The sequence below is a fragment of the Schistocerca cancellata genome, chromosome 4 (genome assembly GCF_023864275.1).
Source record: "Schistocerca cancellata isolate TAMUIC-IGC-003103 chromosome 4, iqSchCanc2.1, whole genome shotgun sequence".
In the NCBI taxonomy this organism is placed as follows: domain Eukaryota; kingdom Metazoa; phylum Arthropoda; class Insecta; order Orthoptera; family Acrididae; genus Schistocerca; species Schistocerca cancellata.
In genome coordinates, this window is record NC_064629.1 from 817,430,011 (window position 1) to 817,454,115 (window position 24,105).

Here is a 24,105-nt window from a genome sequence, read left to right on the forward strand (position 1 = left end):
AAGTCCCATAGTGGTCAGAGCCATTTGAGCCAACTATTTTTCAATCATATTGTATGAGATTTACCGTTCAAGGATATTCTGTGCGATGAAATTTAACGAGAAAAGAAAGTACACCTGCAGCATTTGAACCAATACAGCCAATGTGGTAGTCGGTAACTTCAGCCGCTGCGGTGCGCTCGCTTGGTTGAAACAGTAGTTAACGATGCGGCTATAGGAGGTACGCGTTAAACTTCAACATCGATTTTCTCGGAAACTAGGGGCCGTCATATTACAAGCTCCTACTCAGGTACGATACTCAGGAAAGCTCCCTCTGCAACAGTGGTTTCCAAACGGGAGGTAATTACTCTGAGGGGTAAAATGAAATTTTATAAGAGGTCAAACTAAACGATTCGGATCTGTTCCAGTCACGAAACTAAATTATTTTCAAAAGATCATCACTATTGTCAAAATTTTGTAAGACTTTGATACTGATTATATAAGTTAACAATAATTACTTTTTACCGATTGGTAGCATTAATGCGGTGGAGGTTACAGTTTCCTAACATTTCCTAACATAGTCCACCGACTACACACATATGTTGTGCTTTGTCCTGTACATGGCTGATGATAAAAGTGTGACATATACGTAACAAATGCTAAATATCTCAGAAAAATGTCTTCTTCAAGTTGTAGATAGTACCTGCAGTAGTCCAGAAAATACTTCATTTCTCACTTCGAAACAGGTAAAATAATAACTTGACAGTACGACACAGCAGTAACTACATAAAGGCTACTACAGTGTTGTACACAGTATTATTATTATTACTATTACTATTACTATTGTTATTACTATTAGTGGCTGTGGTCAGACACAAAGCATTAACAGCCTGAAGTCCTCAAATTTCTGTCAGTAAGGAGTGCCGCAATCAAATGGTTTACGAGCAGTAAGTATAGTGCACACATTTTAACTCGGTTGATTTCTGATTTTAAATGGGGCTGAGAAGGAGTTGTGAGTGGAACTTGCGATCCACCTCGAATTTCTTCGTCATTCATTCTAACACACACACACACACACACACACACACACACACACACACACACAAGTAAATATCATTCATCTTTCGTCATTTTAAAAATAAAAGTGTTCCAAGAAAAGTCTTTCATTCTACAGTTTAGTTAGGTGCTAAAGTCGGTGATAATGAGGGGGAGGGCAGGGCGGTGGGGGGGGGGGGGGGATTGCAACAGACGGAAGGGGGGGCGGAGGGAAGGGAGGGCGGAGCTCCTAGCACATATCTAAGGATCATCAAAATCCGTGGTGAACAGATTTGGTAGGCCCCCTGTAATACACATTTTATGGAGACCGTGCGCAAGCTGTTCCTTGGCGCATCCAGTAGGCTATTTGTCTTTGTGAGGGTTTATAAATAGTATTATCTTTCTGTTCGCATAGCTCTGTGGTCATCCTTGGCGCTGTGTCAACAACGATCAATTTTACGTTTCTTTTGTCAGTTATTTACGCGATACCTGGGCATCGTCAGCGGCGCATCTTTTTTCCTGCTCCGATAATCGCTGATCCAGAACGTTTCGTACTGGTGACAAAGTGTCGCTGCTAAGCTCTCCTTATCACACGGACGAAAGTGAGATTTGAGCGTCTCGTAAACATAGATGTTATTACATGAGGAACGCAGCTGGACAGTGAATTAACTCAGTATTCTTCTGAATCAGAATAACCAGACGGAAATTTAAACCCTGCTCCTCTCGTTGGTTGCTACACAACATTTCTCGGTCCACTGTAATTGGATGCTCAATGCACAGTAATCGAAACTGACATGATAACCGGACACTACAATAGAGAGACCGAGCGCGGGGGCGCAGTGGCTAGCATTCTAGACTCGCATTCGGGAGGACGACGGTTCAATTCCGCGTCCGGCCATCCTGATTTCGGTTTTCCGTGGTTTTCCTAAATCACTCCAGGCAAATGCCGGGACGGTTCCTTTGAAAGGGCACGGCCGACTTCCTTCCCCGTCCTTCCCTAATCCGAAGAGACCGATGACCTCGCTGTCTGGTCTCCTTCCCCAAACAATCCAACCAACCAACTACAATAGATAGGATTAGTCTACAAAGCGTTTAAGTGTTTGGGGGACACATTGTCACAAATAGCAAAAATATACGAGGGTTGTAACTGTAATAGTGGCATCTATTTGTTTACAGCTCGTACAAAACAGATACGTGTTTCAAGGTTTTACTGACCTTCAAAGTAGTCACCAGCATTGTGTATAACCCGTTGCCAGCGATGTGGAAGTTCATTTTTAGAACACAACCTATGACCAGCTGAGAGACAGAAGTGATGACACTTTCTGCAGGACCTGACCCTTATTTTGCAGAACAATGCTCAAGCACGCACAGTGTAAGCTGTTACTGATCTGTTTGATGGGGCTGCTAAGTGCTATACCACCTACTGCACTCCCCTGACTTATGCCCTCGTAAGTTCAACTCGATTTCTAAACTGCAGGAAACACTTCACGGCATTCGCTTCAGAACTGCTACAAATTCGTCGGACAATAGACCGCGCCGCTCGGACTGTTAAAACAACTGCCACTGCTAAGAGTATCCTACAACTTCCACATCGGGTTATACACAATGCTATTGACCACTTTGAAGGTCAGAAAACTATGAAACACGTATCTATTTTGTACGAGCTGTAAATAGATAGTTGCCACTATTAAAGTTCCAACCCTCGTATATGACATAAAGAGGATCGCTTAAAGGAAATATGGATTACGTCAACTAAACTCTATCCTTGGTAGCACGTATATAACGAGAAATACCGAACATATTACCATCTACAAGAGAGTAGTTGAGAGTTAGAGCAGAGACTTCGGAACTGAAGAAGAGCCAACGTAAAAGATTACTTGTGCAAGAAATGAACGTCTCCATCCGAAACAATGTATTTCGATTGTGGATTATGTGTGAATCAACGCCGTAGGAAAATATAAACGAGAGTGGAGGCGATAGTAATAGAAAAGATCGAAAGGAAACGTCCATTCTAGTGCGTGCGCCTCAGAGGATGAATCAAAGTAGATGGTCGAAAAGAGTATGTGTCGTCCTCCTCGTCCCCCCACCCTCAGAGAAAAAGAAGCGGGAGGCGCGAACGTCTACATATAAACTGGGATAAAGATGTTTGTGATATGGAGTCCGCAAAAGGAGAGCAGGAAGGAGACTCGTAAGATAATAGCAAGTCGGGGAACTAGAAGCGGCTACGGCCATAGGACATTCGCACGATGAAGATAAAGAGGAAGAGGAGGAACGAATCACTGGCAGACTACAGTGTCGGAGGCTTTGATAGCTTATATGATAAAGCATTCATTGCCACAGTGAGAGGTCCTATGTTCCAGTCTCAGACCGCCAGAAAATTTTTATCATTTATGAAAAATAATTTCAACTCACATTGTGTCGCAGAATGGAAAAGTGTCATTTTATATCGAAAACAGTTACCTATCTCTAACTCAGTAACGACGAGGCGTTAAATCTGAAGACACAAGCATAAAACCATAATCGCGTGATTGTCACTCCCCGAAATGCCACGCATTCACTACGTTCGTGATAAAGCTGGACGACGTTTATACAAACTTCTATTGTTCGCATGTCAAGTTGTTTTTTGCGTTTCATTTTCCGTTATCACTTCAGCTTACAACTCCACTCTACTTGTGCAGTTATTGCTGCCTAGTCTTTCGACTCACCTCTGCGACTAATAGTGCTCTATTTTCTTTCCGGTATGCTATCTCGCAACTGCTGGATAATCAGATACAGAGGAAAGAGCTCCACGGTCATCGAGGTTATGGATATACCTATGTAAACAGATTACTCATTATTTAAATCATAATTATTGTGTCATAATGAGGTTGCCTTTCCACTTAAGCGCCCAAGAGAAAGAAATTTAAAGTCTTAACAAAGCGCAAGAAGCGACGTGATTCCTTTAAGAAGCAAGGTGGTGTAGCAGTTCAGACACAAGAGACGTAATCGGGAGACTTAGGGTTCTGATCCGTGTTCGACCGTAGTGATGTAGATTTTACGTTTCTAATGACCTAAGCTACGGTGAAACGTGAGGCTAACCTTCCTCACTCTTTGCATTATTACGGACTTGCATATCTCAAATTTTACTTGCTTTTTGCCTAATTAGTCTCCTTTAAAAGTAAGAGTCGCCTGTCGTTGGTCCAATCAATATTCTAAAAGTATATGGTTACTACATGGTGTTTCAAGATTCAGATACTCAGTGAGGTATGACTGTTCACATGCACATCATTTTCTTGCCGGGAAAAGTACACATTTACCCTGTCGTGTAAGAGCTGTGTGCACGATTGAAAGGCTCTGAAAATAGCAAAAAAATGGCTCTGAGCACTATGGGACTCAACTGCTGAGGTCATTAGTCCCCTAGAACTTAGAACTAGTTAAACCGAACTAACCTAAGGACATCACAAACAGCCATGCCCGAGGCAGGATTCGAACCTGCGACCGTAGCGGTCTTGCGGTTCCAGACTGCAGCGCCTTTAACCGCACGGCCACTTCGGCCGGCTGAAAATAGCACATAAGGCACACAAAGCAAATTTTGTAGTTGTTCTGGCTCTAAGCTTCCAGTGTGTTCTACCAGTTGTTGTTATGAACTACCTCAAATAAAACGATATATTGAGAAACATCCGACATACACTCCTGGAAATGGAAAAAAGAACACATTGACACCGGTGTGTCAGACCCACCATACTTGCTCCGGACACTGCGAGAGGGCTGTACAAGCAATGATCACACGCACGGCACAGCGGACACACCAGGAACCGCGGTGTTGGCCGTCGAATGGCGCTAGCTGCGCAGCATTTGTGCACCGCCGCCGTCAGTGTCAGCCAGTTTGCCGTGGCATACGGAGCTCCATCGCAGTCTTTAACACTGGTAGCATGCCGCGACAGCGTGGACGTGAACCGTATGTGCAGTTGACGGACTTTGAGCGAGGCCGTATAGTGGGCATGCGGGAGGCCGGGTGGACGTACCGCCGAATTGCTCAACACGTGGGGCGTGAGGTCTCCACAGTACATCGATGTTGTCGCCAGTGGTCGGCGGAAGATGCACGTGCCCGTCGACCTGGGACCGGACCGCAGCGACGCACGGATGCACGCCAAGACCGTAGGATCCTACGCAGTGCCGTAGGGGACCGCACCGCCACTTCCCAGCACATTAGGGACACTGTTGCTCCTGGGGTATCGGCGAGGACCATTCGCAACCGTCTCCATGAAGCTGGGCTACGGTCCCGCACACCGTTAGGCCGTCTTCCGCTCACGCCCCAACATCGTGCAGCCCGCCTCCAGTGGTGTCGCGACAGGCGTGAATGGAGGGACGAATGGAGACGTGTCGTCTTCAGCGATGAGAGTCGCTTCTGCCTTGGTGCCAATGATGGTCGTATGCGTGTTTGGCGACGTGCAGGTGAGCGCCACAATCAGGACTGCATACGACCGAGGCACACAGGGCCAACACCCGGCATCATGGTGTGGGGAGCGATCTCCTACACTGGCCGTACACCACTGGTGATCGTCGAGGGGACACTGAATAGTGCACGGTACATCCAAACCGTCATCGAACCCATCGTTCTACCATTCCTAGACCGGCAAGGGAACTTGCTGTTCCAACAGGACAATGCACGTCCGCATGTATCCCGTGCCACCCAACGTGCTCTAGAAGGTGCAAGTCAACTACCCTGGCCAGCAAGATCTCCGGATCTGTCCCCCATTGAGCATGTTTGGGACTGGATGAAGCGTCGTCTCACGCGGTCTGCACGTCCAGCACGAACAATGGTCCAACTGAGGCGCCAGGTGGAAATGGCATGGCAAGCCGTTTCACAGGACTACATCCAGCATCTCTACGATCGTCTCCATGGGAGAATAGCAGCCTGCATAGCTGCGAAAGGTGGATATACACTGTACTAGTGCCGACATTGTGCATGCTCTGTTGCCTGTGTCTATGTGCCTGTGGTTCTGTCAGTGTGATCATGTGATGTATCTGACCCCAGGAATGTGTCAATAAAGTTTCCCCTTCCTGGGACAATGAATTCACGGTGTTCTTATTTCAATTTCCAGGAGTGTAGATTCAAAAAATACCGTTCTTGTGGAACACAACTAACTCTCTAGTCTCCTGAAGTAATGAGTGCAATCGACGGGTGATGTCAAATTGATTCCACATTTTTCGATTTCCAGAAGGCTTTTGACACCATTCTTCACAAGCGACTTCTAATCAAATTGCGTGCCTATGGGGTATCGTCTGAGATGTTAGACTAGATTCGTGATTTCCTGTCAGAAAGGTCACAGTACGTAGTAATCACCGAAATATCATTGAGTAAAGCAGAAGTGATATACGTTGTTCCCTGAGGAAGTGTTACAGGCCCTCTGCTGTTCCTGAGTTTCGTAAGCGATTTAAAGGCAATCTGAGCAGCCCTCCTAGATTGTTTGCAGATGATGCTATCATTTATCACCTTATGTAGTCATCGTGGTCCGCCACGATAGCTGCACGGTCAGTGCGGTGGATTACTAGTTGAAGGGATCCTGGTTCGATTCCGAGCCGGGTCGAAAATTTTCTCCGCTCAGGGACTGGGTGTTGTGTTGTCCTTACGTTCGTATCTTCATATTTGACTTTCCACTGTTGAGATGGCTGTTTGTGAACTTACTTAAACCCAATAAAAATTACAAAAATGTCCTCAGATGACCATAACAAAGTGCAATACGCTTTAGACAAGATATCTGTATCGTGCGAAAGTGACAATTGACTCTAAATAATGGAAAGTGTGAAGTTATCCACATGAGTACTAAAATGAATCTGTTAAATTTCGGTTACTGCATAAAAGATACAAATCTGAAGACTGTAAATTCAATTAAATACTTAGAGATTACAGTTACGAACACTCGTAATTTAAATTGGAACGATCACATGGATAATGTTGTGGTAAAGCAAACGAAAGACTGCGATATATTGGCAGAACATTTAACAAAGCACAACAGGTCTACTAAAGAGACTGCTTAAACTACGTTTGTCCGCCCTCTTCTAGACTACTGCTGTGCAGCGTGTAATCCGCATCAGAAAGGATTGACGGAGGGCATCGGAAAAGTTCAAAGAACGGCAGCTCATTTTGTATTATTGAGAAATAGAGGAGAAAGTGACACGTATATGATAGGCGAGTTAGTGTGGCATTCATTAAAGTAAAGGCGATTTTCGTTGCGACAGGATCTTCCTATGTAATTTCAGTCACCAACTTTGTCACAGTAAAGTAAGAGAAATCAGAACTCGCACGGAAAGATTTAAATGTTTGTTTTTCCTGCGCGCAGTTCGAGAGTGGAACAGTAGAGAAGTAGCTTGAAGGTGGTTCAGTGAATCCTCTGCTAGGCACTTAATCCTGGATTGCAGGGTAATCACATAGGTGTAGATGTAGATGTAGAGAAATTTCTCATGATGATATTCAGCGGCTGTTTGCTTCCATGTCACAACGAATTCAATAGTGTAGCCGTGGTAGTTGGGATCAAACCTTATTCTAATGGTGATGATGAACATCAGCTCCGAACACAATGAAAATTGAATCATTTAAAAATCGTTAAGTGGTGAGTATCTCCGCAATGTTCGATAAATATGGGACTGGTGCTCCGTTGTTAAAATATTTCCATTTCCTTCAATGTAGAACCTCCCTACACTCGACAGAGTTGGACGCTCGTTGCTGCGAAGACATTTAACAGTATTAATAAAACTTGAGGGGCCTACTTGAACACCTGTTATTTCCTCGCACATGTCACTGATAAAAAGTAATTTCCGTGCAGTTGTTATTCGTTCTACGAAATCTATGGACAGCTCATACGCGTAAGGCATAACCGACGAGCTACGAAGAATATAAATCTAAGTAAAAAATAAAAAGAACCTCTGAATATGCTCTACGATTCTTCAAAATTTGTCAGTAAAGTTGCGAATCACCTTGTATAGAAAGAACAATTTTACGATATCTCTATAGTAAATTGTTTGTTGGTAGTGGGTACTTGCATCTCGATCGCGCTTATTAACTATTTATCAAAGCGCAATACTACTGTTTGTTGCTTCTCATTAGCGTCCGTGTTCTATTTCGGTAGCTTCTGTATGATACGTGTGTTGTTAATACAGTGTGACTACGAGATATTCATTCAAAGCACATGGTTCCTATAAGTATTAAACATAAATGCTGTTTCTCTCAGCCCACAGTCGAAAAACTAACGTCAACAGAAAATATACGTATTTAGTGAAGTGAGGAGTGAAGGTAAGTTAGAGTTACACTCCTCATTGACATCTAAGTCGTCAGAGACGGAGCAGCTGCTTATTCGAAGAAGCGTGGAGGAAAGAACCCATCATGCTGTCTAAAGGAACCATTCAGACAATCATTTAAAGCGATTTAGGGAAACCACGAAAATTCCAAATCGTGATGGCCGAACGTGAATTCGAACCCAGCTCTTTCAGGATACGAGTCCTGTGTTTCAAGCAGTGCGCACCCTCGCTCGGTGGTAGAGGAGTATGAATTTAACTGGATTTCAGCGCTGTTCAAAATTCAGGCACTATATAAAGAGCGAAAATAATGTGGAAAGATCATAAGATAAGAAACACACACTTTCTCTGTGGGTCTCTTGCATTCCTCTTGTCTTTTACCAGTCTAACAGTGATTGCCAAAAATAGATCAAATATTTTTCCGGCAAAGAAACTTTCAATTTTTTCTTATTAGCTCCATACGATTCCTTTCTAGATATTTACATGATCTTCTCTGACACTAATAGGGTGTTTGAATATCTGTCTAGAAACAATACAAAAATTCTGATCTACCCTGAGGTGACATAAGTCAAGGAATAGCGATGTGCACATATGCAGATGGTGGTAACATGACGTACGCAAGGTACAAAAGGGCAATGAATTAAAGGAGCTGCCGTATGTACTCAGATGATTCATGTGAAAAGGTTTCCCTCGGAAACGATACATGACCTGTATTTTTAGATTCCGAGACTACTGGAATCTGTTTCGAATGCCAATGGTATACCTAAATCGTATTAGGCACGGTAATGTGTTTTGTCTCTGGTGTTTCTATACTTTTTTCCACACGCTGTACGTGTTTTGCTAATTTTATATCTTACAAATCACATTGTTACAAAACTGTATATAATCGAAAACAGATGAAGTCAGATATGGTTCAGCGCATAAAAACTCGTTGGATTAGGCTGTTACCTAACAAAAAATAATCAAATATTTATTTTCTTTCGACTATGTAAGCTGACATTGTCGTTTACTGAGAACAAGATCATGTACGCTGGTGACCAAAATATTAGGACGAAAGTGACTCGTGCATGATGTGTCATTGCCAAGTAACATACACTCCTGGAAATTGAAATAAGAACACCGTGAATTCCTTGTCCCAGGAAGGGGAAACTTTATTGACACATTCCTGGGGTCAGATACATCACATGATCACACTGACAGAACCACAGGCACATAGACACAGGCAACAGAGCATGCACAATGTCGGCACTAGTACAGTGTATATCCACCTTTCGCAGCAATGCAGGCTGCTATTCTCCCATGGAGACGATCGTAGAGATGCTGGATGTAGTCCTGTGGAACGGCTTGCCATGCCATTTCCATCTGGCGCCTCAGTTGGACCAGCGTTCGTGCTGGACGTGCAGACCGCGTGAGACGACGCTTCATCCAGTATCAAACATGCTCAATGGGGGACAGATCCGGAGATCTTGCTGGCCAGGGTAGTTGACTTACACCTTCTAGAGCACGTTGGGTGGCACGGGATACATGCGGACGTGCATTGTCCTGTTGGAACAGCAAGTTCCCTTGCCGGTCTAGGAATGGTAGAACGATGGGTTCGATGACGGTTTGGATGTACCGTGCACTATTCAGTGTCCCCTCGACGATCACCAGTGGTGTACGGCCAGTGTAGAAGATCGCTCCCCACACCATGATGCCGGGTGTTGGCCCTGTGTGCCTCACTCGTATGCAGTCCTGATTGTGGCGCTCACCTGCACGGCGCCAAACACGCATACGACCATCATTGGCACCAAGGCAGAAGCGACTCTCATCGCTGAAGACGACACGTCTCCATTCGTCCCTCCATTCACGCCTGTCGCGACACCACTGGAGGCGGGCTGCACGATGTTGGGGCGTGAGCGGAAGACGGCCTAACGGTGTGCGGGACCGTAGCCCAGCTTCATGGAGACGGTTGCGAATGGTCCTCGCCGATACCCCAGGAGCAACAGTGTCCCTAATGTGCTGGGAAGTGGCGGTGCGGTCCCCTACGGCACTGCGTAGGATCCTACGGTCTTGGCGTGCATCCGTGCGTCGCTGCGGTCCGGTCCCAGGTCGACGGGCACGTGCACCTTCCGCCGACCACTGGCGACAACATCGATGTACTGTGGAGACCTCACGCCCCACGTGTTGAGCAATTCGGCGGTACGTCCACCCGGCCTCCCGCATGCCCACTATACGCCCTCGCTCAAAGTCCGTCAACTGCACATACGGTTCACGTCCACGCTGTCGCGGCATGCTACCAGTGTTAAAGACTGCGATGGAGCTCCGTATGCCACGGCAAACTGGCTGACACTGACGGCGGCGGTGCACAAATGCTGCGCAGCTAGCGCCATTCGACGGCCAACACCGCGGTTCCTGGTGTGTCCGCTGTGCCGTGCGTGTGATCATTGCTTGTACAGCCCTCTCGCAGTGTCCGGAGAAAGTATGGTGGGTCTGACACACCTCAATGTGTTCTTTTTTCCATTTCCAGGAGTGTAGCTCGACGAGTCTTGGACCGTGTATAGGAAAAATTGCTACATCATAGCACCGAAGGAAAATGAAAGAAATACGCAACGAGACGAACAGAAATGACACTTTTATTCACATACGATAATTACACTGAAGTCACCACGAATCCCGATGGTGCCCGGGACATAATAAACTAGGACATGGTTGTTAATAGGGTTTGGAATCACCGCGGACGGCAGTGCGTGCTCTGGAACGTGATCCTATGCTGACTACAATGTTGGTAAGACATTCCATTCTTTCACAGCGCGGATGACAGCTGCTGGATGGTCACTGGTGCGTGTGGACGTGCTGAAACATGTCTTCAACATATCATCCCACACGTGCTCGATGGTATTTAAGTCTGGGAAACGGCAGGCCAGTTCATTTGCCGAATATCCTCTCGTGTAAGGACGTCCTCCACCTGCGCTGTTCGATGCGGCCGCAAATTGTCATCCGTAAAAATGAAATCAGGGCCGGATGCAGTCCTGAAAAGATGTACATGTGGAAGGAGTACAGAATCATAATGACGTTGCCGGGTAAGTACACCGTGTTCAAAGATTTGGAGTTCAGAAAACCCATGTAACATTACACCGACCCACACTTTTGTATCCCGCCTGGAAGGCGGCGCGTACTGAAGGGTAGGCCGAATGTAGAAAGTGAGTAGGAGCAGGAAAAGGCGAAAATCTGTCGGTACTGCTCTTAGAAATGGTTTTACTAGGTGCATTCAAGTTCTGAGGCCTCCGATTTTTTTGCTCCGCACTGGAAAGAGATAGAAACATGCGCATTGTTTTAAAATGAGGCCGCGTTCATTGTCAATACGTCCCAGAGATGGCAGCACCGTACAGCAGATGGAATTTTACCGCCAGTGGCAAGAATGAGAACTGTTTTAAATACTTAAAATGGCGACGTTTTCCTTACTTGAACAGCGTGCAATCATTCATTTTCTGTATTTGCGTGGTGTGAAACCAATTGAAATTCATCGACAGTTGAAGGAGACATGTGGTGATGGAGTTATGGATGTGTCGAAAGTGCGTTCGTGGGTGCGACAGTTTAATGAAGGCAGAACATTGTATGACAACAAACCGAAACAACCTCGGGCTTGCACAAGCCGGTCTGACGACATGATCGAGAAAGTGGAGAGAATTGTTTTGGGGGATCGCCAAATGACTGTTGAACAGATCACCTCCAGAGTAGGCATTTCTGTGGGTTCTGTGCACACAATCCTGCATGACGACCTGAAAATGCGAAAAGTGTCATCCAGGTGGGTGCCACGAATGCTGATGGACGACCACATGGCTGCCCGTGTGGCATGTTGCCAAGCAATGTTGACGCACAACGACAGCACGAATGGGACTTTCTTTTCGTCGGTTGTGACAATGGTTGAGACGTGGATGCCATTTTTCAACCCAGAAACAAAGCGCCAGTCAGCTCAATGGAAGCACACAGATTCACCGCCACCAAAAAAATTTCGGGTAACTGCCAGTGCTGAAAAAATGATGGTGTCCATATTCTGGGACAGCGAGGGCGTAATCCTTACCCATTGCGTTCTAAAGGGCACTACGGTAACAGGTGCATCCTACGAAAATGTTTTGAAGAACAAATTCATTACTGCACGGCAACAAAAACGTCTGGGAAGGGCTGCGCGCGTGCTGTTTCACCAAGACAACGCACCCGCACATCGAGCTAACGTTACACAACAGTTTCTTTGTGATAACAACTTTGAAGTGATTCCTCATGCTCCCTACTCACCTGACCTGGCTCCTAGTGACTTTTGGCTTTTACCAACAATGAAAGACACTCTCCGTGGCCGCACATTCACCAGCCGTGCTGCTATTGCCTCAGCGACTTTCCAGTGGTCAAAACAGACTCCTAAAGAAGCCTTCGCCGCTGCCATGGAATCATGGCGTCAGCGTTGTGAAACATGTGTACATCTGCAGGGCGATTACGTCGAGAAGTAACGCCAGTTTCATCGATTTCGGGTGAGTAGTTAATTAGAAAAAAATCGGAGGCCTTAGAACTTGAATGCACCTCGTACTATATCACAATAGTAACTGAATACATAACTTTGTACGTAGGTGCGAAGCCTTAGACCTGTCGTGGTAGTACATAGTTTCAATAGCAAGCCAACAACCTCTGAGGTTGAAGTAAAGTTTCTAGGCCGTCTGCTCTTGATCAAATGGGCTGAATCTGCAGCGGAGCTCTTAGATCTTAACAGCGCCTGCTAGAGGGCGCTGTCGTCGGTGTCGGTGTTGTAGTGCCAACCTGTGAACTTGCTCCTACGCCGTGGCATCGTAGCTATCGATACCACACACACTATAACACCTGGACCGCCCAGACGACCTTCACATGGCGAGTTGCGGAAGCACGTAATGCACCCAGGGAAACTGCCGAGCATTCTCACTTGGGCGGTCAAGGTGTTATGGTGTGGGGAGACATGGTGCTGCATGGGCGTAGTGACCTCACCTCCAAATCTTTGAACACGCTACACTCACCGTTCGACGTTATTGTGATACTGTACTCCTTCCCCATATGCATCTTTTCATAAATGAATGCATTTTTATGAATGACGATACGCTACCGCATCGAATAACGCAGGTGAGGAGCTCTCGAAACGAGAGGATATTCGCCAAATATACTGGTCTGCGATTTAAATCTCATCGGACACGTGTGGGATCCGAAGGGCAGTTCGTTTCGTGTTATCGCGCAATAGGGGTGAGAGTGTCACTGTTCTGATACGCGAGTTGGGGTGGCAGTCACTGAAACAAAGGCGGTTTTCTTTGCGGCGAGATCCATTTACGAAATTTCAGTCACCAGCTTTCTCATCCGAATGCGAAAATATTTTGTTGACACCCACCTACGTAGAGAGAAATGATCATCATAATAAAATAAAATAAACGGAAAGATTTAGGTGTTCCTTTTTCCCACGCGCCATTCGAGAGTGGAATGGTAGAGAAGTAGCATGAAAATGGTTCGATGAAACCTCTGCCAGGCACTGAAGTGTTAATTGCAGAGTAACCATGTAGATGCAGATGTAGATGTAGAGACGTACTGCAGCACGTCCACATGCACCAGCAGCCATCCAGCAGTTGTCATCCGCGCTGGTGTAGGAATGGGACGCCTTACCACAATATCCTCTTACCAACCTTGATACCAGCATGAGAGCACGTCGCAGAGCGTGCATTGCCACTCGTGGTGATCACAGACCTTATTAAGGAAGATGCCCACATTTTTTAATGTGCGGGGAACCATCATAAACCGCAGTAACTTGGGTGTGGTTATTGTCTTTGAATAAATGTGTCATTTCTGTTGGTCTCATTGCTTATTTCTTTCGGTTACCTTCTGTACTATTTTTCAACAGCTCTTTCTGTGTATAGTCCGAGTTTCATTGAGCTATGTTAGTGCACTGAAGACCACACCGTTTAGCACGCTAAAACACCAAACATCGTCATAATCATCATCATTGCTATGTTACCTAACAGTGACGCATCATGCGAATGTTAGTTTCCTCTTTAATTTTTGTACATCTGTGTAGAACTGTGGTTGTAGATACCTTGAGTCTCGTGGTAGTAATCTCTTTTAGATGTAATAGGCTGCTGAAGTTTGATGCGTGAATTGCGAAGTGACTCGAGAGTGCAGAGTACATGATGTGCATTTCAGTAGGAATAATTATATCCCTCTTTCAGTTTAGTATTCGTTTGGTTATGTTAAACTGTATTTCTTACTGTTAATTACTATGTTTCTAATCACACAAGTACTGGTGATGTGAAATATGTTAAGTATATACAGGTATGGCCTGTTTACGTTTTCTGCAGGGTAGAGCGAGCGTAAAGTGTAATGTAAGTAAAAGAGCTGCCACCAGCAACCACATCTCCAAACAGTGTTCGTTCCCAGATAAGAAGACTACTAGAAAATCGTTGCAACAGAGCTACAATTACATCGCTACTTTCGTATCATGTCCATCACACTCCGCCCGCCTATTCACTCTTCTAAGCCATCGAATGATTTATACCAAGTCTCCTCTCGGAACTGACCATAGTAAAAGATGCTAGCACCTGCATGAGCTCCACAGCCGTAGAAACTGTCCGCCATTTAAGCTGAAATTTCACTTTTGTAAATAAGTCAAAGCATTATAGTCTGTGTAGTCGGATAACAGGTGGCATTCTGAAGAACTTTGAAGGCCAATGTGGTCAAATAGCTATTACTGTATTTTTTCAGTGTACTTGTGTATAGTCGTAGTGAAAGAATAAAACATACGATTACGATGTTGGTCTATTGTTTTAAAGACCTTTGCGTCCTGAGAGGAGCTTTTCCCCGTATTTCTATTATGAAAGCGAGAAATAAAACTGTTTTCGAGAGCCTAAGATCTAAAATCGTACAAAATCTTCACACAAACCTTGGCATGTTATATTCCTGAGTATGTGCTCTATACAGCATTGTTGGTTAAAAATTTAAAATTCATAACTACAGCATAAAACAGTTAGGGGACACATATGCAGGGCTGTCATTACGTCGCCTATTCTTTGTAGCAGAAAAAACAGCATTCATAAAATACTAAACTGAGAGTTCACGTCAGTTACAAAATTAAACGCCAACTTTTTCCCACAAAAATGACAATTGTCGAACTTGCTATATAAGATTAATCAAAAATAGCTGCCTATAAATTTCTTCATGCCGGTAGTAACAGTTTGAACAACCAATACGAAGATTGTCAAATTTTGGAATTCCGGGTATTTACATAGAACTATAAACGAAATTACGAAGTATTTTTTGTTTGAAACTAGCAGGCAATTACACGTTACAATGAGCTTCGTGTTCTGGTGTTTTGGTTTCCATGTTAAGGAGAGTTATTCTTTTAGAAGTAAGAATACTGGAAATCTCAATGTAAATAGCAGATAAAGATGTGTGCGTGAAATCTTATGGGACTCAACTGCTAAGGTCATCAGTCCCTAAGCTTACACATTACTTAACCTAAATTATCCTAAGGACAAACACACACACCCATGCCCGAGGGAGGACTCGAAGCAGATAAAGAGATTGCGTGCTGTGCTTGACGATTATTAAAATAGCTGCGTAATGCAGACAACCGGTTATTACAATAAATGTAAACAATAACCGGGTATTTATTCAAGTTGAGTTATTTCTAGCCGCTTCTGGTTTGTAACGTATTTTGAAGTGTCTCCTTCTCCGCAAGTACATTGTTACTTTGTCCTCTGCCGATGACAACACTGATATATTTTTAATCAACAGTCCATATCTCAGACATGAGACTATAATTACTCCACATAACATACGATAATAGGAAATATAATTGTCTGTTCTCTTATTGTTTCAGGAAGCAGTAAAATACATCCTGAGAAAAGAATATGAAGCTAAGCTGTTAAACTTCATCGAAACTGACTTCACATTTGACAAGAAAGATGAAATTGAAACATCGGAGAATGAAATAGAGGTAATACCAAAACAACATGTTTCGATCATTTTCAGATCTGATTACCTTTTAAGCTTAAGAAATACGTGTATTCACTGTTCTGAGTTATTGACTTATTCAAAAATACTACACTGACGCAAAAAAATCACAGCACAAAGAGTGAACTGTGCGACATAAACGAAAGTTGGTAGGGATGTTTCTATATGTGAAAGATGACTACTCAAATTTCGCGCCAGTCGCGTGAGAGTGGCGCTAATAGCATACTATGAGGATACAAATCGGGTTTGCTTTGAATAAACGCTATAACGGTCGTGAGCGTTAGTTACCCTTGAGATCGGACTTGGTAATTTGATGTCAGTCAAGAATGCCATTAAGACAACGACGCCATTATCAAAACCTCACTCAGTTTGACCGAGGTCGGGTAATAGGGCTGCTAGAATCTAGATATTCCTTCTGCGATGTTGCAGAAAGACTTTGCAGGAATGTAGCCATTGTACACGGTTGCTGGCAGCGGTGGTCACAAGAATGTACGGTCCAAGAAGGCCGGCCGCGGTGGCCGTGCGGTTCTAGGCGCTCCAGTCCGGAGCCGCGCTGTTGCTACGGTCGCAGGTTCGAATCCTGCCTCGGGCATGGGTGTATGTGATGTTCTTAGGTTAGTTAGGTTTAAGTAGTTCTAAGTTCTAGGGGACTGATGACCACAGCAGTTGAGTCCCATAGTGCTCAGAGCCATTTGGTCCAAGAAGATCGGGCTCTGGACGGCCAAGTGGCACTACCGACCATCGTGTTCGACGTATGGCTCTGGCGCATCGTACTGCATCTGCAGCAGCAATCTGAGCAGCATTTGGCAGCATAGTGACACAACGAGCTGTTACAAGTCTGTCACGTCAAGGTTAGCTCAGAGTCAACATCCCATAGCGTGCATTCCACTGACCCCAAACCTACGCCAAACGCGACTTCAGTGGTGTCAAGCGAGAGCTCATTGGAAGGCTGCGTGAAGGTCTGTTGTCTTTTCTGATCGTTGCAGAATCGGAAGACTTGGAAACTGAAGGAACTGAAGTGGAAGACTCTTGGAGATAGACGTAAATTATCCCGATAAAGTCTATTAACAGTTTCAAGAACCGGCTTTAAATGGTGTCTCTAAGAATATGCTACAGTCCCCTACGTATCGCTCGCAAAGGAATCGTGAGAATAAAATTAAGTTAATTACTGAACGCACGAGATATTCAAACAATTATTCTTCCTGCGCTCCATACGTGAATGGAATGGTACGATGGGATACACCCTCTGCCACTCTGCCACGCTCCTTGTGGTGGCTTGCAGCATATACACTCCTGGAAATGGAAAAAAGAACACATTGACACTGGTGTGTCAGACCCACCATACTTGCTCCGGACACTGCGAGAGGGCTGTACAAGCAATGATCACACGCACGGCACAGCGGACACACCAGGAACCGCGGTGTTGGCCGTCGAATGGCGCTAGCTGCGCAGCATTTGTGCACCGCCGCCGTCAGTGTCAGCCAGTTTGCCGTGGCAATGATGGTCGTATGCGTGTTTGGCGCCGTGCAGGTGAGCGCCACAATCAGGACTGCATACGACCGAGGCACACAGGGCCAACACCCGGCATCATGGTGTGGGGAGCGATCTCCTACACTGGCCGTACACCACTGGTGATCGTCGAGTGGACACTGAATAGTGCACGGTACATCCAAACCGTCATCGAACCCATCGTTCTACCATTCCTAGACCGGCAAGGGAACTTGCTGTTCCAACAGGACAATGCACGTCCGCATGTATCCTGTGCCACCCAACGTGCTCTAGAAGGTGTAAGTCAACTACCCTGGCCAGCAAGATCTCCGGATCTGTCCCCCATTGAGCATGTTTGGGACTGGATGAAGCGTCGTCTCACGCGGTCTTCACGTCCAGCACGAACGCTGGTCCAACTGAGGCGCCAGGTGGAAATGGCATGGCAAGCCGTTCCACAGGACTACATCCAGCATCTCTACGATCGTCTCCATGGGAGAATAGCAGCCTGCATTGCTGCGAAAGGTGGATATACACTGTACTAGTGCCGACATTGTGCATGCTCTGTTGCCAGTGTCTATGTGCCTGTGGTTCTGTCAGTGTGATCATGTGATGTATCTGACCCCAGGAATGTGTCAATAAAGTTTCCCCTTCCTGGGACAATGAATTCACGGTGTTCTTATTTCAATTTCCAGGAGTGTAGATGAAATAAAATCGATTTAGTCAACAGCCCTCACTGACAGGAAAAAAAACAAGTGACTTCCAGAATAAGGCAACATATAACGTGCAATATACTCTTGTTTACGAAACAAGAACATCGGAATATTCATTTTACGGGCGATATGCAAGTATGGGTTACTTTATTATACTGGCACTTCTTGTGTATGAATTACTTCAACACAGAGTGGGTGAGTGGAGAGACGTAATGGGAAGGCAAAAAATATATTTCTAAGGATTTTTCAGTACAAATCTATGAGCATAGAAGAATTGCTTGTATTTTTGGGACTTTCATTGCATTTGGGTAACGTGAACCTCGTCTGATTACAAGACTGATAAGAGACTGATCCATTGTTTTCAAATACAAGAATAGCGATCAGCATGGATAAAGGAAACTGTAAGATCGCCCTAGGCTCTTTACATCTTTTTCAAATTCCAGCGGTGCGACACCGAGAACCAGATGATCGAGAACACAATGTATGGCCCATTCTAAACTGTTCCAGTAGAAGGATGTGTGACGTGTGATAAGCACGTAGAGACTCATCTTTAGAGGAACCAATGATGCTCTGGAAAGTGGACTGTGATTTAGGAGACATATACGAATCAAAAAGCCTAACTATGGTATCAATATCCCATAGTGAGCAATCTGAATGGTTCTTGAAGCTTCACGATGTGGGAGGAGCAGGAAGAAAAGAAAATCGACTAAGCTTTAACTTCTTGTCGACCTTTAGGTCTTTAGAGACTAAACACAAGCTTTCATAAGAGAAGGATAGAGAATAAAATCGGACGAGCCCTTTCAAAGGGACCATCCCCACGTTTGCATTAAGCAATCTTGGGAGACTACGGAAAACCTAAATCTGAATGGCCGGACAGGGATTTGACTGCCACCTCACTGTGTAGGGAGCGGGCTGGAGGGGGATAAGGTGGGGTGGGGGAGGGGGGAGGATTGCCATGCTGAAAACGTCATTATGCATTTGATGCAGGAAAGCTTCTTGCTGGCCGCCTTCATGACCACACATTTTATAAAATTGTATGTATGTATGCTCCACATCTCCTCCTAAACCACTCGACCGATTTCAGCCAAACTTCGTACACATACCACTTACTGCCTGCAAAGAATCGCGGTGGAGAGGTAAGAATCACCCACGTATCAAAGGCGTGGGAATTGGGGTGAGAAAGCTGTTTAGGCCCCAGCACGCGAATACCCAGGTTTTCCCCCCTGCGGGTCCGGGGATTAGAATAGGCCCGAGGTATTCCTGCCTGTCGTAAGAGGCGACTAAAAGGAGTCCATCCCCCTCACGGGGGTAGTTAGCGCCTGCGTCCGGAGACGGACGGTTCCACGACCTATAATTGTGGTCTTTTTGGTTTTTCACTTCTCGTTTCTTCCTTCCTTTGGTTGCTTCCTTTCTTTGCTCTTCTCCACCTCACTGTCTTCCTTACTCTTTCCCTTGACTTCTCCTTGCCTTCTCATTGCCTTCTTCTCCTTGCCTTCTCATTGCCTTCTTCTCCTTGCCTTCTTCTCCTTGCCTTCTCATTGCCTTCTTCTCCTTGCCTTCTCATTGCCTTCTTCTCCTTGCCTTCTCATTGCCTTCTTCTCCTTGCCTTCTCATTGCCTTCTTCTCCTTGCCTTCTCTGGTCTCCGCCTCGGCGTTTGAGACAGTCTGTCCTCTTTTTCCCTCTCTCTCTTCTTTTTCCTCTTCTTCCTTCCTCCCTGTGCGTGCCTGAAGGCCGACCCACGCGTTCGCACGCGTAGCCGGTGACGGGGTAACGCGTAATTCCCCGCCCTGGGTAGACATGTAAGGCACGCGCGTACCCCCTGGTAAAGGCCAGGCCCGGGGAGGGGTGATTGCCTGAGCTGATACCTTCTGACCATGCCAATTGGTCCCTCCGTCTGTTTCTCGGGAGGTGTGACCTGAGGTGTAAACATTCCCCTAAGGCGGGAGTGCCCTCTGAGAGGGTCCCCACAAGGAAGGAGCGCGCCATCGGAGACGCTGGCAATCATGGGGGATTCCTCCGCAATGGATTCCACTCCATCTCTCTCGACTTCTGCCCAAAAACGGAAACGTGACCAGCCACCAGTGACAAAAGTACTACCGCCTGCCCCACAGTTCCTCGTCGTTTCTCGATCTGAGGACGGAAAGGATTTTTCCTCTGTCAACCCTTTCGTTATCCAGAAGGGCGTAGATGCCATAGCCGGATCTGTCAAATCTTGTACCAGGTTGCGTAACGGTACCTTATTACTAGAAACTGAGAGTGCCTTTCAGGCACAAAAACTGCTTCGGGCCACACTCCTGTACACGTTCCCTGTCCGGGTGGAGGCCCACCGAACTTTGAATTCGTCTCGTGGTGTAGTCTATATTAGCTCCCTCGACGGATTGACTGACGAGGAGATTCAATCTTTCCTCGCTGAGCAGGGCGTGACGGCTGTCCATAGGGTCATGAAAAAGGGCAACAATGACCTTGTACCGACCCGGACACTTTTCTTGACCTTCGATAGTGTTAAGCTGCCATCGCGCATCAAGGCGGGCTACGAGGTTATTTCTGTTCGCCCCTATGTCCCGACACCTACGCGCTGCTACCAGTGTCAGCGTTTCAATCACACTCGACAGTCTTGTTCCAATGCGGCTAAATGTGTCACTTGTGGCAGGGATGCCCATGAGGGTGACTGTCCACCTCCGTCTCCTCGTTGTGTGAACTGTCAGGGTGACCATGCCGCATCCTCCCGCGACTGTCCTGTCTATAAGGAAGAACGCTGTATCCAAGAAATTCGGGTCAAAGAGAAAGTGTCCACCTCGGCTGCTCGCAAGCTATTGGCTAGTAGGAAGCCCGCGCTGCTCCCAGCGGGGAAATACAGTACTGTCCTCGCCTCTCCTCGGACTACCAGGGAGGTGGCAACCCAGACTTGCGATCTGACCTTCAGCACCACGGTCGTCCGTTCGGCCAGTGCTAAGATCGCGCGGTCGACGTCTCCTCTTCCTCCCATCACCCCACAGACACCAGCCCCTTCATCAGCTTCTGCTAAGACGAAGACCCCGAAGTCAGATGCACGGGCCTTCAAGAAGGAACCATCCCGTGCAGACTTCCTACGTACCTCGACCTCCCAGCCTTCGACCGGTACTTCCACCAAACGTCCTTCCAAGAAGGCTCATAGGAAGCACAGTTCTCCTTCTCCGCCACGGCGCATTTCTTCTCCTGCGCCACCCAGCGGTTGCCGCCCCAGGCCGTCATCCGTTTCGCCTGGCCGCACCGCTGGTAGCCGAACATCTGGCCGTTCACCGGCGGAGGAAGCTCCCCCTCCCGGCCATCCTCCCAAGATGGCCGATGAACCTATAGACCCAATGGACGATGACTGTCCGCCTACTGATAGCGGCGGCAGTGCTCGCTCGAAGCCAGGCCCTCAGCGGCCTTCGAGGTGACCCCTTCTCTCATCTTCCTTTTCTTACGATGGCACTTATTCACTGGAATATTCGCAGCATTCGCTCCAACCGAGAGGACTTGAAGTTGCTGCTCCGCTTGCACCGTCCGCTCGTCGTAGCCCTCCAGGAAACGAAGCTACGCCTATGCGATCAAATTGCCTTGGCACACTACACCTCTGTGCGTTTTGACCTACCCCCTGTGGTAGGTATCCCAGCTCATGGATGGGTTATGTTGCTGGTCCGGGATGATATTTACTACGATCCCATCACGTTGCACACCGGCCTGCAGGCAGTTGCCATCCGCATTACTCTCCCCACTTTTACATTTTCCATTTGTACCGTTTACACTCCATCGTCGTCTGCCGTTACCAGGGCAGGCATGATGCAACTTATTGCTCAGCTCCCTGCACCATTTCTGTTAACTGGAGACTTCAATGCCCACCATCCCCTTTGGGGCTCTCCAGCATCCTGCCCGAGGGGCTCCTTGTTAGCAGACCTTTTCAACCAGCTCAATCTTGTCTGCCTCAATACTGGCGCCCCTACTTTTCTTTCGGACACGTCTCACACCTATTCCCATTTAGACCTCTCTATATGTACTCCCCAACTTGCACGCCGGTTTGAGTGGTATGCACTTTCTGATACATATTCGAGCGACCACTTCCCGTGTGTTATCCATCTCCTGCAGCATACCCCCTCTCCGTGCTCCTCTAGTTGGACCATCTCCAAGGCAGACTGGGGGCTCTTCTCTTCCAGGGCGACCTTTCAGGATCAAACCTTCCCAAGCTGTGATCGTCAGGTCGCACACCTCACGGAAGTCATTCTCGCTGCTGCTGAATATTCCATCCCTCACCCTACTTCTTCTCCACGTCGCGTACCGGCCCCCTGGTGGTCCGCAGCATGTAGAGACGCTTTACGTGCTCGTCGACGTGCTTTACGCACCTTTAAACGCCACCCTACAGTGGCAAATTGTATCAATTATAAACGATTACGTGCTCAGTGTCGTCGTCTTCTTAAAGAAAGCAAGAAAGCCAGCTGGGCTGCTTTCACAAGCACCTTCAACAGTTTTACTCCTTCTTCTGTTGTCTGGGGTAGCCTGCGCCGGCTATCTGGCACTAAGGTCCACTCACCAGTTTCTGGCTTGACGGTCGCGAATGACGTCCTTGTGGCCCCTGAGGATGTCTCCAATGCCTTCGGCCGCTTTTTCGCAGAGGTTTCGAGCTCCGCTCATTACCACCCTGCCTTCCTCTCCCGCAAACAGGCAGAGGAGGCTAGGCCACCTAACTTCCGCTCCTCGAATCGTGAAAGTTATAATGCCCCATTCACCATGCGGGAACTCGAAAACGCACTTGGCCGATCACGGTCCTCCGCTCCAGGGCCTGATTCTATTCATATTCAGATGCTGAAGAACCTTTCTCCTGCGGGTAAAGGTTTTCTTCTTCGTACATACAATCGCATCTGGATTGAGGGACTTGTTCCCGCATGCTGGCGCGAGTCTATTGTTGTCCCGATTCCTAAGCCGGGGAAGGACAAGCACTTGCCTTCCAGTTATCGACCTATCTCGCTTACCAGCTGTGTCTGTAAAGTGATGGAGCGAATGGTTAACTCTCGATTGGTTTGGCTGCTCGAGTCTCGACGCCTACTTACCAATGTACAATGTGGATTTCGTAGGCGCCGCTCTGCTGTTGACCATCTGGTTACCTTGTCGACCTTCATTATGAATAACTTCTTGCTGAAGCGCCCGACCGCGGCTGTGTTCTTTGATTTGGAAAAGGCTTACGACACCTGTTGGAGGGCGGGCATTCTCCGCACCATGTATACATGGGGCCTTCGCGGTCGCCTCCCTCTTTTTATTAGTTCCTTTTTAATGGATCGACAGTTCAGGGTACGTGTGGGTTCTGTCCTGTCAGACACCTTTCGCCAGGAGAATGGGGTGCCACAGGGCTCAGTTTTGAGCGTCGCTCTCTTCGCCATCGCGATCAATCCAATAATGGATTGCCTCCCAGCTGATGTATCAGGCTCCCTTTTCGTGGACGATTTTACCATCTATTGCAGCGCGCAGTGTACACGTGTCCTGGAGCGCTGTCTTCAGCGTTCTCTTGACCGTCTTTACTCCTGGAGTGTCGCCAATGGCTTCCGTTTTTCTGCCGAGAAGACGGTCTGTATTAACTTCTGGCGCTACAAAGAGTTTCTCCCACCGTCCTTACGACTCGGT

General features: G+C 46.8%; 1 protein-coding gene across 1 annotated transcript in view; it reads left to right on the forward strand.

Moving 5' to 3' along the window:
- The window catches only part of LOC126184829 (prolyl 3-hydroxylase 1-like), a 450,484-nt gene that overhangs the window by 368,138 nt on the left and 58,241 nt on the right, over nt 1-24,105 (forward strand). Inside the window, exon 6 of the mRNA XM_049927417.1 lies at nt 16,142-16,258. Coding sequence (XP_049783374.1) covers nt 16,142-16,258 — 117 coding nt within the window. The remainder of the gene's footprint in view (nt 1-16,141; nt 16,259-24,105) is intronic.